The following is a 15697-nucleotide window of genomic DNA, read 5'->3' as shown; positions in this document are numbered from 1 at the left end:
TTAAATAAATGCTACTTATTGTTTGTTTTAAGTGGGAGCAGATCGAAACTTTAATTATTGTTTAAAAATGAAAATATCTTTTAAATGAATATATGCAAACGTGTGTTTGACAGGTTCCTGGACGGAAGATTCTGGACATCAATAAAGAGTTCCAGCCGTACCTGGGTGAGGGCGGGCGGATTCTGGAGATCCGTTCTCCTGACATCGTGGCGAGTGTGAAGAAGGCTGCGCAGGCGGTGGGCTACACAGAGGGGGCGCTGTTGGCACTAGCCATAATCATCATTCTGTGCTGCATCCCTGCTATTCTTATCGTCATGGTGACATACAAACAGTGAGTAGAATATTCGTACTTTTCGAATGTCAGTCCCCTCAATGATAATCAGCCTCATAAGTCGCATATTTCAGCTTTTTAAATAACTTATAATGATAATGATTTTTCAGTGCAGTGTGATGCATGTAGTTGGCAACACACTATTTTCTAGTGTGCTGGTAAACAATCCCATCAAACTGAATTTACTTACTACTTAATTTACTTGCAATAAAATATGCAAATAATAGTAATAAGTATTAGTAGTAGTAGTAGTAGTAGTAGTAGTAATTTTAGTATTATTAGCCAGCCAATAAATCCAAAACTTTGGGAACTGGAATTTGTTTTCCCTTATGTTTAATTGTACCCCCTGTATATAACTGTATGTATATCATTCATATTCATAAATGAGAAAAATGTCACATACAAAATAGAAAAACCTGACATTGCAATATATATATATATATATATATATATATATATATATATTTTTTTTTTTTTTTTTTTTTTTTTTTTTCTTCTGTGATTATATATTGCAATATGAAAACAATTTCTTGAATAGCTCTATTTGGAAATAATTTATCATTCTAGAATGATTGGGGTGATTTTGTAGGGGAGTGAATCTGCATAGAAAATAATAAACAAATTACAAGCATAGATAAATACAATAGAACAAAGATACAAATGAAGTAGTGCTTTAGCCTATGTTTTTCAGGTAAGTCTAACAGTATTGGAGTACAGAAATTGAATAATCAAATGTAAAATAACACTGCATAGTCTTCACTGTGTAAATTAAATATAATCAATCTTTGTTAAAGCTACAAAAGTCATTTTCTCTTTGTTTTTATGTTGTTTGATTAACATAAATGACACGGACAGCAGCAGGAATATTAGGCTGCTGTCACTTTAAGAGCTAATGCATGGATGCAATACAATGAAACATCCATTATCTTTCTCAATTATTTACATTCACATAAGCCATAAGCGACTGTTTATGAGGATACGAGCATTTTGACATAATTTAGCATGTATGTGTCCGTTCAAGCATAAATAGATGCGGAAGAAAACAGAATTCAGTGTTCACACGTGCATGTGATGCAATTTCGATCTATGATGGGTAAACTTTGCAATTAATCCAAGAATCATGTGCATTTTGAACTTTGGTGCCTTGTCCGTGCAGATCATACGATCCCTATACTTGACATCGCACATCCTGCGATGTGACTATTGCGAATTCGCACATCGCGATATCGATGCTAAAATGATATATTGTGCAGCCCTAATACAAAATGGCGAACAGTTTTTAGTCATTTTACATCTTGTTTTCGACAGCTACTTTTCTAAGGGTGTCTAAGTTTGAGAATGTGAATTTTATAGTCAAAAGTTAACTACATTAGACAACATTTAACTACATTTAAAATGTTGTATATACATTTAATATATAAAGACAGCATATTTCTTGTACTTTCCATCTCAGAGCTGTCCATGTATGTACATTAAGATGTTTAACTGTACAGTTGTACGTCTCTATTTGCAACCTTTGAGGTTCAGAGAGTGCTGAGGACAGGCTAGAAAAACATACACAGAAGGTGAGGGAGATGGGTATTGGATGCCAGGTATTAAAATGGCTTTTTTTCAGTAATTAGCCATGCTAACGGGCTAATCTCCCAGCCAGCTCTGTGTGAAAAAAGATTAATTATAAGCATTTGTGACATATCCCAGGCATTCGATCCATCCGTCACATCTCATGAAAGCTTAGCATATGGGCCTGCTCTCCACACACTGCAGCTCCTCAGAGACGGAGAGAGAGCGTGAGTGTGGTCCTGACCTTCTGCACACACCGATGAGTCCGTCATCAGCTATTGTGTAAATACATAACAGATGGATAATCACAGAGCGAACACAAATAGCTAAACACACACATCTACATGTGTGAAGCTCGCTCTCACGCACACACGCATGCATGACTGCAAGAATTTATTTTGTGTTTAGACTCTTGTATTAAAGCTGAAGTGACTTTTTTTATGTAATTTCATTTGGTTGTTTACAAAAGATGCGTAATAGGAGACACAAGTGTTAGCTTATATATCACAACACGAGATCGTGCACTGTCTTCTGAGTAATTACATTCTGGTTAAATAAATAATATTGACAGGGCCATGTTTTCGATAGCCTCCAGGAAGCCCATAGTCAGGGCGAGAGAGTGTGTGGAAGAAATACAAAGATGGAAAGGAGAATAGAGAGCAGGGTTAATGCTGAGAGCTGTATTGTTTCTCAACTGTGGAGATGCAGGATAAACCGGGGTTATCCTGTGCTCTTATCACATTTTACAGCATGAATTATGCACAGCTACAACCACAACAATTTCAGTGGGCTGCATGATTCAACACTAGGAGCATTTTCTGGCCTGTGGAATTAGAATTTGGACTGCCAGTCACTTCAAAATATGCTAATTTGAAGAGATTACATTATTCTGGCAGAGAGGTAAAACAATAAGTAGCATCAGACTTGAATTACTCCAGTGGTAGGAAAATCCTTTATTAAAGAACTTACATACAGGTCAGAGGGTATAATTAATTAATTTAACATGTAATATTTTTGATTATATTATATTATATTATATTATATTATATTATATTATATTATATTAAACATTTTAATGCACCCACGCCGACCCAGACCTACGTAGGGTAGTTCATTTTACATTTCATAAAGTTGAGTGGTGACAAACATAAAGCAGGGCAACAACTCACTGTGTGATGAAACCTATAGAATGCAGTTAGAATGCCCCTAAAATTCAAGATATTAAGGGCAAAAATGCCCCTGCATGAGTTTTTGTCTCATATTTATATCATGATATAGTGAATCAATCTATACGAGTAACACGAGTAAGGAGTTCAATAAATAAGAAGTTAATATTGGTGTTATATTTTAGACACAGTATTGTCTGCTTTTGGTCAATTTTGCCAACAAAAGCCAGAGCAGAACTGTTGTGCGTCTCCGAGCAACACACAGATGTGCTTCTTTTCTGAGTGAATCCACTTTTTGAGGGAATCAATCGGGTGAACCAATGATTCAATGGCCTATTCATAAAGAGAGCCATTCACTCAATTCCTGAATGAATAAGCCGTTTGAACTAATTGAATGAATGATTGACTCAATTTAGACATTTAACACAATAATGACTTTAAATTATCTTTTGGGGGTAATTTAATCTGTGATTAATTTGTGATTGATTAGATTACAACATTGTGTAATTAATTAGATTTAAAAAAAATCTTGACATTCTAATTATGTTATGTTATGTTATGTTATGTTATGTTATGTTATGTTATGTTATGTTATGTTATGTTATCCATCCATTGTCCAAACTGCATGTCCTCTGTAGGGGTTGTGTGTTTATATTATATTATATTATATAAATTGACAGCCTTAATTTTACTTTTTTGAGTATAATTGTTTGTGTTTTGTTGAATTATTCCTGTGCCAAATTATCTAATAATTCTTCTTTCTTCTTTCCCTGCACTTCCTGTCGCTGCATGTGGACTCTGCACTCAGATTCAAAGAGTAAGTTCAAATTCTTCTTTTTGATGAATTATTTGCCGGAGACTGTGTGCTTTCGTACCTCGTTATTCAGTTCAGTCCTTTAAAAAGGAAACATATGAGTATAGTTCATGAATTGAGATGAGGAGCAAAGGACATACTCACTCCAGCCCTGTCTGATTCCAGCGCAATAGCAATGCCTTTGAAAATGAACAGAAGTGACTGGTTTCATGACCTCACAGAGTACAAAGCGAGCCACGTTCAGTTCCCTCCTAATAAAACACCTCATCTCAGTGTGAAAGGTGCTGAATAACCCATGATATTTTGCATTGCATGAATAAAAAGTGCTGAAACAGATCAAATGAGAGTTGCCGGAGCTCCAGACCTCACATCCTCCAATAATAGAGCTGAAATGAGCCTTTTGAAAGAAAGAAACTCACTCTTGGGGGTGCTTTACAGGAGGCAGGCCGAGTGTGCCAAAACCGCCCGTATCCAGATGTCACTTCCTACCGCCAAATCAACAGGAGGTGTGGCTCCGACCAATCTCTACGAGGAGCTGGGAGACGGCGGCATGTAAGTCACCTGTCCTAAATAATACCTTCAACCTTCAGAAGAGACAGCAGAGAGATGATTAACAAGATTTGTGTGTGCTTATGAATATTTACAGAAAAGGAGAAAGCACACGTTCTGGGTGAGTGTGTCTGTAAGAAAATCAAGAATAGTTCACCCTAAAAATTACATTTCTGTCATAATTCCTGTTGTCATTCCAATCCTGTATGATTTTCTTTGTTGGTACACCACAGAAATATTTTGGACCAAAACAGGATCATAAATGTAGTCCATAGTAGTAAAATTAGTCAAATTTTACAAGTCAGTCTGCTGCATTACATTGAGTCATAAATACTGTACATAAAAGACCCAGTGACATTTAAGGTCACTGGCATCAAACCCAGTCTGTATATGTTGGAATGAGATACGACAAAGCAAAACTACGTCACCCACTCTAATTCATATGGACAAACGCTGCATGAACATTCTAAATTTCTTTTTTCATAGAAGAAAGAAAGTCACATACTGTAGGTTTGGAACTGCATGAGAGTGTGTAAATGATAGAATGACAGAATATTAATATTTGGGTGAACTATTCCTTTAGTACCCTGACCCGATTCTTCATTTGCAAAAGAAATGAGTTTTTCCTTATGAAGTCTTGAAATTCTCCATAGGGAGGTTTCTTTTTGACATCCCGAAGGTAATTGTTTCTTTGGTAAATTAGCTGCGCTTTTGGCTTTAATATTAAGTCCATCCATGGAGATGTGCTCACTGGACGCTTACGTTTAGTGCAGCAGGAGTCCAGTGCCAAGCTAAAGGCTGTTGTGAGTGGAATGAAATGTTAATAGATTAAAAGATTATAGCCGCAGTACAGCATCTGCGTCCCTCAGGTAAAGCCTTTTAAAGTGCTTTTGATTTAATGCAATCAAAACAAATGCAGCTGCTAACACAAATAGACAGCGAAAAATATGTGGTTTTCTATTGAATTCATTAGAATAGATGCTGAACAGCAGTTTAATACTATCAACAGAAAAGAACAGGACATCATGGTTGGATTTGTTTGCTTGTTTATCTGGCAAACAGTTTGTTCTTTTGTTGGATATGAATAAAAACATAGCTTGTCAGCAACCTTACAAAACCATTTTTAAGGATTCTCTCTGTGACCCTCACACATACATATATACAGTACACTACTGTGTAAAAGTCTTAGGCACGTCAGTATTTTCACCCCCCAAAAAAGGTTTTAAGCCAGTTATATTTTTTTGCTGTAGTGTGTCAGTAGGAAATATCAGTTCACATTTCCAAACATTTATTTTGCCATTAATTGTAATAATCCAGTAAAATTTTTGAATAAACAAGGAGTCTGACAACAGCCGGTGCTCCACACAGAGATCTGATCTCACCATCATTGAATCTCTCTGTGATTACATGAAGAAACAGATGAAACTGAGACAAACTAAATCCAGAAGAACTGTGGCCGTGTCTCCAAGACGCTTGAAGAAACCGACCTGCAAAGATACAGTACTGTGAGAAGTTTTAGGCACTTGTGTGAAAATGCTGTAAAGTAAGTCAGACTCCTTGTGTATTCAAAAATCTCACTGGATTATTACAATTAATGGCAAAATGAATGTTTGGAAATGTGAACTGATATTTCCTACTGACACACTACAGCAAAAGATATAAATACTGATGTGCCTAAGACTTGCATAGTACTGTATATACAGGCCTACAAAATAAATAATATTTTCAAAATCATATTTTTTTTAAGAAAATGAATCCTAATTTAGAAATAATTGTATTTGACACTCTATCTGATACATACTGTATGTCTTGACAGACATTTAAAAAAATACTGTTATTTTAGTATCATTGAGAAAAATTAATCGATTAAAATATTTTGAATTAATTTTTATTATTTTTTTATTTTATTTTTTGTATTTTCTGTTCTAAATAAAGTAAGTTTTTTACATTTTATTTTATTTCAGTTAATAGTAATTTTTAGGGATGCACTGATACCGAGTATGAGTACCGATACCTTTTTCTAGTACTCGCCAATACCGATAACGATACCGGTGCCTAAACATTTATTAATTTCTCTCTCTCTCTCTCTCTCTCTCTCTCTTTCTCTCTTTCTCTCTCTCTCTCTCTTTTTTTTTTTTTTTGGTGATGTTGCAGTTTTCCAAGCACAACACAGTGAGACTAATGAATGTAGGACAGCTTCTGTATTATTACTCTAATGAAAAAAGTAATACCATTTTTTACTGATACCATTTTTTAAGGACCGAGTACGAGTACTGATACTTTTTTTCCGGTACTCGCCGATACCGATGCCTATACATTTATTAATTTCTCTCTCTCTCTCTCTCTCTCTCTCTCTTTTTTTTTTTTTTTTTTTTTTGTGATGTGGCAGTTTTTCAAGCACAACACAGTGAGACTAATGAATGTAGGACAGCTTATTTATTATTACTCTAATGAAAAAAGTAATAATTTTATGTGCTTGTCACAAACTTAAGGAATAAAAATTTCACAGTGTCCAATAACCTTCAGAGGGCATAATTACCAATATATATAATTCTTGGTATATAAAAATAAATTTACAAAGAAATTACAAACAATACAACAAATACTATAGAGATACAAATTAAATAAACTTGTTTTTCAGATACAGTAGGTTTATTTACCATGTATACATTTATTTAACATATTTTGTTGTTTTATTAACATTAATGACAAATATAGGCTACTGACACATATCCTGTTTTCACCCAAATGTTTACGTCGACTTAAGCCATAACCGACTGTATTTACGTGAGATACTCCACACGATGGACATTTTGACAACTGTGTGCATTTGACCATTCAGGCGCGAGGTGAACTGATCACGCGCTGTCTGAGAGAACTGGGATCACGCGCAAGAAAGAGAGAGAGCGCGCGCGAGAGAGAGCGCTTCTGGTCTGTGTCATTCAGCGCGATTCCGCCTATCCCGCCTTCACTAATCGATAACGAATTGTGATTGAAAGCATGCAGTTCGCAATGTGTGGGTTGTTATCATTAATTTTGAAGTATTTCCACACCCCTGAGGCTGACACTGTTTCTGCTGCTGCCGCCGGTGTCTCTGTGCACGGAAAATTCTGTCAGTTACGTCACGTGAGGTATCCTTGGTATCGGGGGTATTTTTACGAGTACGAGTACAAGTACATGAGCTTGGTATCGCCCGATACTGATACTGGTATCGGTATCGGTGCCCCCTAGTAATTTTATTTCAAGTAACGAAAATGTTTTAATGGTTTAGTTTTCGTTTTCGTTAACTGTAATAACCATGCTGCGAAGATAATGCAAAAAAATAAATAAATAAATAAAATAATAGACATTATGGTAATAAGAAAGTGTAGTGAAAATATTGACACAGTTCATAATAATAATGATCCTAAATAGGTGTCATTTTCTTGATTTAATGTTATTTTTCAATTGATTTTGGGGTGAAATGTGACCCGGACATACTTTCTTTACATTGCCATTTCAAATGATTTACATGTATCATAATGCACTTTTCCTTTACATGTGTAATGAATGGTTGAACGGATGAGTGGTTGCATTTCCTCTCTATTTACCTTTTACATGCGTCTCTTGGGTCCCTTTACATCTGATATTGACATGCATTCCATATGCAGAGAATATCTGGATATTATTTAGATGGATTGCTTTTATTCCTTGCACTCTAGTTCATTTCCAGTGTGCGTTTACATCAAGCTTTTAATGTGGTCAAGTTTCTGTTTCTGATTCAGTCACTGAAAATGCATTTTAATGCCATATGTGAACAGGGCCTGTCTGTTGTCATCATTGTCATCATATCCCTCTGTCTACTTACTATTTTTCCTCTCATGTTTCATTCATTCTCATCTTCTCTCTGTATTTTCCAGACTTGGACTACAGTGAGTAACATGAAATATGCTGTTCTTTTTTACACTCTGCTATCAGTGTATATTTTAAAATCCCTCTTGACTTACATTTGTGGTTTGTAGTTTCTAGTCCCTGTGTAGCTGCTCTTGTAGTTTTCTTTACCATGTCTCGATTTATTTCAAATTGCATATTTAAAAGAACATTTTGATACTATTTACATTTAAAAAGGGAAAGAAATATTATTTAATGATGACAAAAATGCACAGATCCATGTGTGTAGCTCTGTAGCAGATTAAAGCTTGAGTAGTTTAGCTAGATAAAGCCTTCCCCTAGGGCTGTAGTGGTTCCTCACAGTTCTCTCCACAAAGCAAAGAAAAACACTTCTCGTCCTTCACTTTGAGACTCGCCGTTGTAACATGTCATCTTGATTGATGTTTGAACAAAGATTATCTGAACAGATAGGAATTTTGCACTGGTTTATGAGTGCTGGTATATGATCTTTGAAGGCAGGGTTTACTGTTCACAGAAGACAAGTGTGAGTTCGTTTTCGAGTAAGTACCTAAACATTTAATATTTGACGACTGTTTTATGATTGAAATATTCAGCGACCGACAGTAATATCCAGTGATGCAAACTACTCAACATTTTTATGAAATTTCGCTATTTTGAATTGAAAACATGCTATTATTTGATTAATATGATATGATGTAATGTAATTCATAACTGAATGTGACAGGACAAGAAACGTTTTGCGTTTTTGACATATTAGACATGCAAATAAGAGTGAATATATTTTTTATTATTTGCAAATAGTTTAAATTGAATACTTAACTACAATAGACCTGGAACTTTTACCGTTCTTATTTCTTTTTCGTTATTCCCTTAAATCCCTTTTAATATTTTCATTATTTGATTCCTTTAAATAAATTAAAAAATGACCTAATAACAAAAAAAAAAAAACATGGTCCCCACCAGTGTTCAAGACATGGTTACGGCCTTGGTCTCAGATGACAACGTATGGAGAAACAATATGGCAGCTTTTGTTTAGTTTTTGTTTTGCAGGTAGAGTACAACAGGGCTAAAGGCACACCTTAAAGGCCCCAATATACTCCCTTAGGGGTAAAAAGAAGTTGGAAATACCTTTGCAGTGATATACTGTTAGCGAACATGCTGACGCCGCCCACACTGCTGGGAGCGACAGTTAGATGAATATGTACATATGTGCTGCACGCTTTCCTCTCAATAAAAAAATAAACACACAACAAAAATGAGGGCAGTGAGAAAACAGCAGTTAAGAAAGCATCTGATCATAGCGATGTGGATATGTTTACACAAGCTCTGCAATACGACAAGCAGCTTTATAGTATCAAACATGAAAAAAATAGTGTCAGTGTCTCTTTCAATTAGAATTACAACTTGAATTTCTGCTATAAAATGGCTCTACAGTGTATTCATGTTTTCTATTCACGAACGTCTGACCTCGACGGACTGAACAGAAGCAATAAAGATTACATAGACAGTTTACTAATACTCTAATGAGAGTTAGTTGACAGTAACATGTAGTTGCAAAGTTACTTATAGTTAGTAGAATGTCTAAAGTGGACCATTGAAATAATGTGTTGCCATATTTTATATATATAAAAAAAAGATTCTGAAAGCTTCATGCACTGCTTAAAGGAGATCCCATAATAATATGGGACTTTTTTATTAATAATAACATTAAAAAAAAAAAAAAAATATGATGGCTTTATTATAAATATTGTCATCATCCTAACTAATCATGACTATTTGAAAATAACAATGTCGTGTCAATAAATGCCAGCCAGTTACTGTACTTTTCCATCAACAAGTTTTTTTTTTTTTTTCCTCAAAATGCAATACTTTTACATATTATTCAGTTATTGAAAAACTGTTGATGTAATTACTTTGAAGGAAACTGAAAATCATTAACAAGACCTTTGTCTCAAAATATATTTCGTAATTGTAAATATTCTTATGCGCCACATAAATCAATAACATTTTTAAAAACATTAAATATTAGATCAGCTTAGCACAGAATAGCTTGCATCAAGGATCAGCCAAATTTCCAGGTACGTAGTGAACCTGTGACTTGACACGGCACTTACATACTGTTGTACTTATTTTGATTTGATTGCTTCTACTATTCTCATTTGTAAGTCGCTTTGGAGAAAAGCGTCTGTTAAATGATTAAATGTAACCACGGATGTGGTTTAGGAGAAAATGTCTTTAGCCCTATTGTACCCTATGATTATCAGCAAAAAGATCTGTAACTGTGTTTTAAACATCTTTTCCTACAAAGGTTCGTTAAATGGATTTAATCATCATTAAAATCCAGGAATTTGACCCATTGATTGACCTATTAATGCATTTTATTGGCTTGTAAGTGAATGTTTATCATTACAAGTGAATTGTGTAATTTCTGTGCAGAAGTGATTTTCTATTGCACTTTTCCAAGTAGGAAGTTGTAAATTCTTACTATACGAATCGAACACAAATGTCTCCTGAAGTTTTAGTAAGACTATTTGTCTCAGAACTCATAAATGAGAGTATTTGATTCAGCTTAATTAAAGCTAAATGTAATATCGTGAGCAAATTTGTTTGGCAAAGCTCTTTGAAAGTCCATTAAAGTGAAGGATTTTTGTATAGTGGGTCATTAGCAGTCCTATCCTCCCATGGCTGTTCTCTTCCCTCAATTCCTTTCTCTGTCTCTTTCCACACATTTCAATCTTCTCTCCTCTCCTTTCATTTTCTCTCGTGGGCTGCAGAAGGCGCAGAAAGTCTGTAATCGAGGAGGCGGATCGACAGAGTCTCATAAGAACCTTCGCCTCTCGGGCAATCGCAGCTCACAAACTGTACGGAAACGGAAAGTTGCGCAAGCTGCCCAAGTCAGAGAGCACAGTCACCTTCCTCTCGGATGAACGGCCTCTCACCACCCAAAATCCGCTTTACCAGGATGGAGTGTCCAGCAGTCCGGAGCCCAACTCGGAGGTGAACGGGGTTGGTGGATTTTCAGAAAGTGACCCTCCATCTCCAACAAGCCCTTGCAGCCAAATGACTTCTTGGTCCTTGCCGTCCCGTATTCGAGGGCGAGGGCTTTATGATACTCTGCGCCGGCAGGCTCTCTGGGACCCCGCCGAATGGGAGGAGCAAGAGCTGAAGGCGGGACTTAAGGACAGCAGGGAAGAACTTAATGCAGATCTAGATCAGAATGGTCATTGCACAGAAACGAAGCTGTCAGTCAGAGAACAGGCCAGACAGTTTGAGCAGCAAGCTTTAGCCGAGCGGACGCCCAGACAGAGCCGGGACTCTTATGCATCTCTGGATCCGGACGACCCGCTACTAACCGCCATCATGCTGTCATCCAGTCCAATTTCTGTCGGCAAGGACATCCCACCCTGCATTATCATCACCGGGGGTGACGGCGAGACTCCTCCCCCACCCACGGCTCAACGGCCGACTCCGCCCGTCCTGAGGAAGTTCAGCTCCAGTATCTCCAATTACATGACGGTGGAGCCTTGTGAAATCACATTGGAATTCATATCAGACTCTCCGGACAGCTCACCACCACCTCTGCCTGTCCAAACCCGTTCTTTTCTTTCTCCTCCACCTGTGCAACAGGATTTCACCCCACCACCAACCCCATCTCCCATTCAGTCTCCTGAACTCCCAGTTCAGTCTCCGACTCCTACACCGAAACTAAGAGGGATCCTCAAGAACACGACCAGATCCACCGGCAGCCTTGATGTGAAAGATGACAGCAGTTGCGAAGGAGGAAGTAAAGACTCCACGGCTGTCATGCTAAAAGAACAAGTATCTAAACAGGACCAAATAGGCACCAGCCAATCAGAATCTGACTCTTTTACTCAGCCCTCAAACTAACCAATCCCAGAGGAATGAGAGACTCCGCCCACCTCAGCCCCTACATTTCTAAGAACTCTGGAACTCTTTTCATATCTTATTTCTTAAACCTCCTCCAACTGTTTCATCATTTACTTTTTCATGCATTATTTAGAGCACTTTACTTTGAGAGCACTTTATAATTCTCACTTCAAAGTAGGTTGTAAGCGTATAGGTTCAATGTGATTGAAAGGTGTTTTGTTTCCTCAGTGCAGAAAAACTTACATTTTACTGTTTTTATATAAAATCAACAGTCCTAAGAGGATGCAAGTCGTTTTTAAACTTTAAGTACTTCATAGTGTGGTCATTTCTGTCAATCAAATAAAACACAACTGAGAAAGGGAGTGAAAGAATTTTGATTTAAAATATTAATTCTTATACGATATTAATTTTTTGGAGACCCTATAGGACGTTTTTTCAAGCACCTTATTACGACCTATATTTATGTTTTAAAGTCACACGTGCCCTCTAGCTGGCGTAAAAATAACGAGTGTTGTGTTACGTCTGTCATCATGAAATAATGTATGACCGTCGTTACCAATCAAAATGCGTGTTCATTTAAATGCAATGTGTGGACATTTTATACTGTCCCTTACCTACCATTTGTCCTATTTCCATTTAGCAAAACTCATTTTTTCTATTAACGACTACACCTACCCCAACCCTAAATCTACCCTTAGTGACTTATAGTGCATATACACTTTATGAGCACATACGTTCCCTGGGATCGAACCCACGATTGCATGATCACATGATTGCATATTGTTGAATATTGCAATGCTCTACCAATTGAGCTATGCGAAACCCGAAATATGACGCAGATAAAAGGGTACAATGCATTAAAATGAAAGTGTCCTGTTGTCGATAGGGGCGCAACTTTAGTAAACGCTTGTATGGATCGTATTTCAGGGAAGTGACAAACGACCTGTATAGGCGTATTGGTTGGAGGACACGTTGATTTTTTGACAATGAAATCCTACATGTAAGAAAATAGAAATATTTTTGTAAGAACAACTAAAATATATAAAGTTTTATAAGAACAAACTGTACAACAAATATTTTACATTTACTGACAAAGGAATTTGCAGTAATGTGTTACTATAATCAGAGGAGAGAATGTGTGTTCATGTAGAACATTCTACCTCTAAGCAGTTTTTGTTTATTAATATTTGTAATTTACTGATTTAAACTCTTTCAAATTGCATACAAGCAGTTGTTTTTCATTTTGTTTTGATAATATGAAAAGCTATGTGCATGTAAACATACACTACCCTTTAAGTATGCATTAAATTGATCAAAAGTGACAGTAAAGACAGTATTTTTTACATTACATTACTTTTTTTTTTAGCATGAAAAGTATAGCATGCATTAATTTGCCTGTTTTTATAGCCATCAGTTTGCACATTTTTAAGAAGAGCATTAAGTGAAATAATGTTTTTTCCAATAGAATATATGAAATAATATTTTTTTTTATCAAATTAATCTAATATTTGAACTGACCATCACACTGTTTATGAATATTTAATGTTTAACTGGTGACGTGCTTCCTTGCAGGCGGATGTTAGTGAGAGAAGCTGTTATCATGATCATGTGCCCTTGAGAGGAGTGACAGAGATTGTGATCAAATTTGATGAGGGTGGACTTATAATTAAAGATCACATTTTGTTTAATCAATTTAGTTTAATCAGAAAAAAAGAATGAGAATGAATTGAATCATATTATCTATTAGCCTGCACTGCCGTGAGGTCAATGGAGAAATGTCACTTCAGAGGAAGAGCAAGTTATTACATTTTGATTAGAGATTAGGAAAATACATTTTATTTGCAATAATGACCACTGGCGAATCATTCACAATAAAGCCATTACGAAAGTAAACAGAATTGATTTTGAAGGTTAGAAATGGGTCATTCTTTATATATCTTTCTCATTTATTCACAGTATAACATATAAATGCAGTACCCCAACACTGTTTATTTATAGTATCTCTCTCTGTTTTTCACTCTCACTAACCCTTTTTAAAAGCTGTCAAGAGTGCCAGACCTCCTGAAGCTCTCCTGTTTTGGTTCAGTCCTGCGGATGTTTTTGCCCTTTCAGAAACTCAAGCAGTCAAGACTCACATAGAGATTAAACAATACAGCTAATCGTTTACGTGGCGCATGGCAGGGGGACGTTCACTCTGCAGTTCCCCGCTGAATTCACCCCATCAGGCGCGCAGTCAATGTCTCTCCATTCAGACAGACTGCTCCTACAATATCTCTGCATGGGTCTGCAGATGGCGTCTCCCTCATCCATATCGAAAAATCTGTTTTAAATCTGTCATCATCCCATAAGCAAATGCACACAGATTTACTAATGTCTCATCTTCAGTTCTGATGTTTTAGTGCACCTTTGAAATACACAAAAAGTGTGTTTGCAAACAGTGTTTTATACCGAGTAGTTAAAAAATGAATTAAATGATATTACACTTATTCTACCTACAACTATTCAATAGACAACAAAGGATAGAAAATATGATCAAAGGTTACAAATTGTGCGTTATGTGTTCTGACTCTGAGGCAGATGATTTATGTGCGAGCTGAATGGATGTTGTGTGTATGTCAGGGCTTATTTGTAGGTCCAGAGAAAGCGCTCTATATTTCACATGACCCACTCAGCAGGATCAAAGCACAGTCTGTGAGGTCTAGAGAAATTTAATTAATCGATCGATGAGTCTGCCGTTGACATCACTAACCCTAATACTCTCTTTTCTCTCTTGTGTTCATGCCTTTCTCCTTTCATGCCTGCTCCACCACACAAAATAAAATTTAACCTCTCTTGCTCTATTAAAAAACAAGAGTCTTTTAAAAAAGAATCTTACTATGTTTCTTTTTACATGAGAGAATTTTTAATAGTAAATCATATAATGATATTGTTATTATATAAAGTATTTTTATGTGTGTGTGTGTGTGTGTGTGTGTGTGTATCACAGCACATCTCAATTCTTGCAAAGATGCATTCTGTGTCCTTTCTAGATGGTTCTTTAAAGGTAGCCTGACATAATGGTCTTCACAAAAATGCAAGTGTGTTATTTGCATTCTTAGAATTGAGAAACAACCTTTTTCTTCCTGATGGACATCGAGAGAGACGTCACTTTCCTCCCACACACACACACACACACACACACACAAACACACAAACACACGTACACATCCCACATCACTCATCTGTCATTCTCATTCATTATGTGTGAAAGAGATGTGTTTGTTTGACAGGAATATTTCATAATTTATTCAGGTAATGCACACTCTCTGACACCACTTTGTGTCCGCTCTTTATTCATGGGGTGAAATTTCATAAAGCCTGTTAACTCTTTCCCCGCCACTGACGGAAATTTCCATCATTTATGAGACAATGCTTCCCCACCATTGATGGAATTTTCCTGCTTTCCCTGTTTTCACTGTTGTACGGTAGGGGGCGCTATTACACATCTTCAGAAAGAGT

At 36.3% G+C, this 15697-nt stretch overlaps 1 protein-coding gene across 1 annotated transcript in view; it reads left to right on the top strand.

Moving 5' to 3' along the window:
* The window catches only part of pcdh15a (protocadherin-related 15a), a 256854-nt gene that overhangs the window by 228926 nt on the left and 12231 nt on the right, over positions 1-15697 (top strand). The window contains 4 exon segments of the mRNA XM_051918041.1: positions 114-124; positions 127-331; positions 3866-3874; positions 4310-4423. Coding sequence (XP_051774001.1) covers positions 114-124; positions 127-331; positions 3866-3874; positions 4310-4423 — 339 coding nt within the window.

This window comes from Ctenopharyngodon idella, chromosome 13, assembly GCF_019924925.1.
Source record: "Ctenopharyngodon idella isolate HZGC_01 chromosome 13, HZGC01, whole genome shotgun sequence".
In the NCBI taxonomy this organism is placed as follows: Eukaryota; Metazoa; Chordata; class Actinopteri; order Cypriniformes; family Xenocyprididae; genus Ctenopharyngodon; species Ctenopharyngodon idella.
Note: the sequence above shows the minus strand (reverse complement) of the source record. Positions and strands in the feature narration are given on the sequence as shown.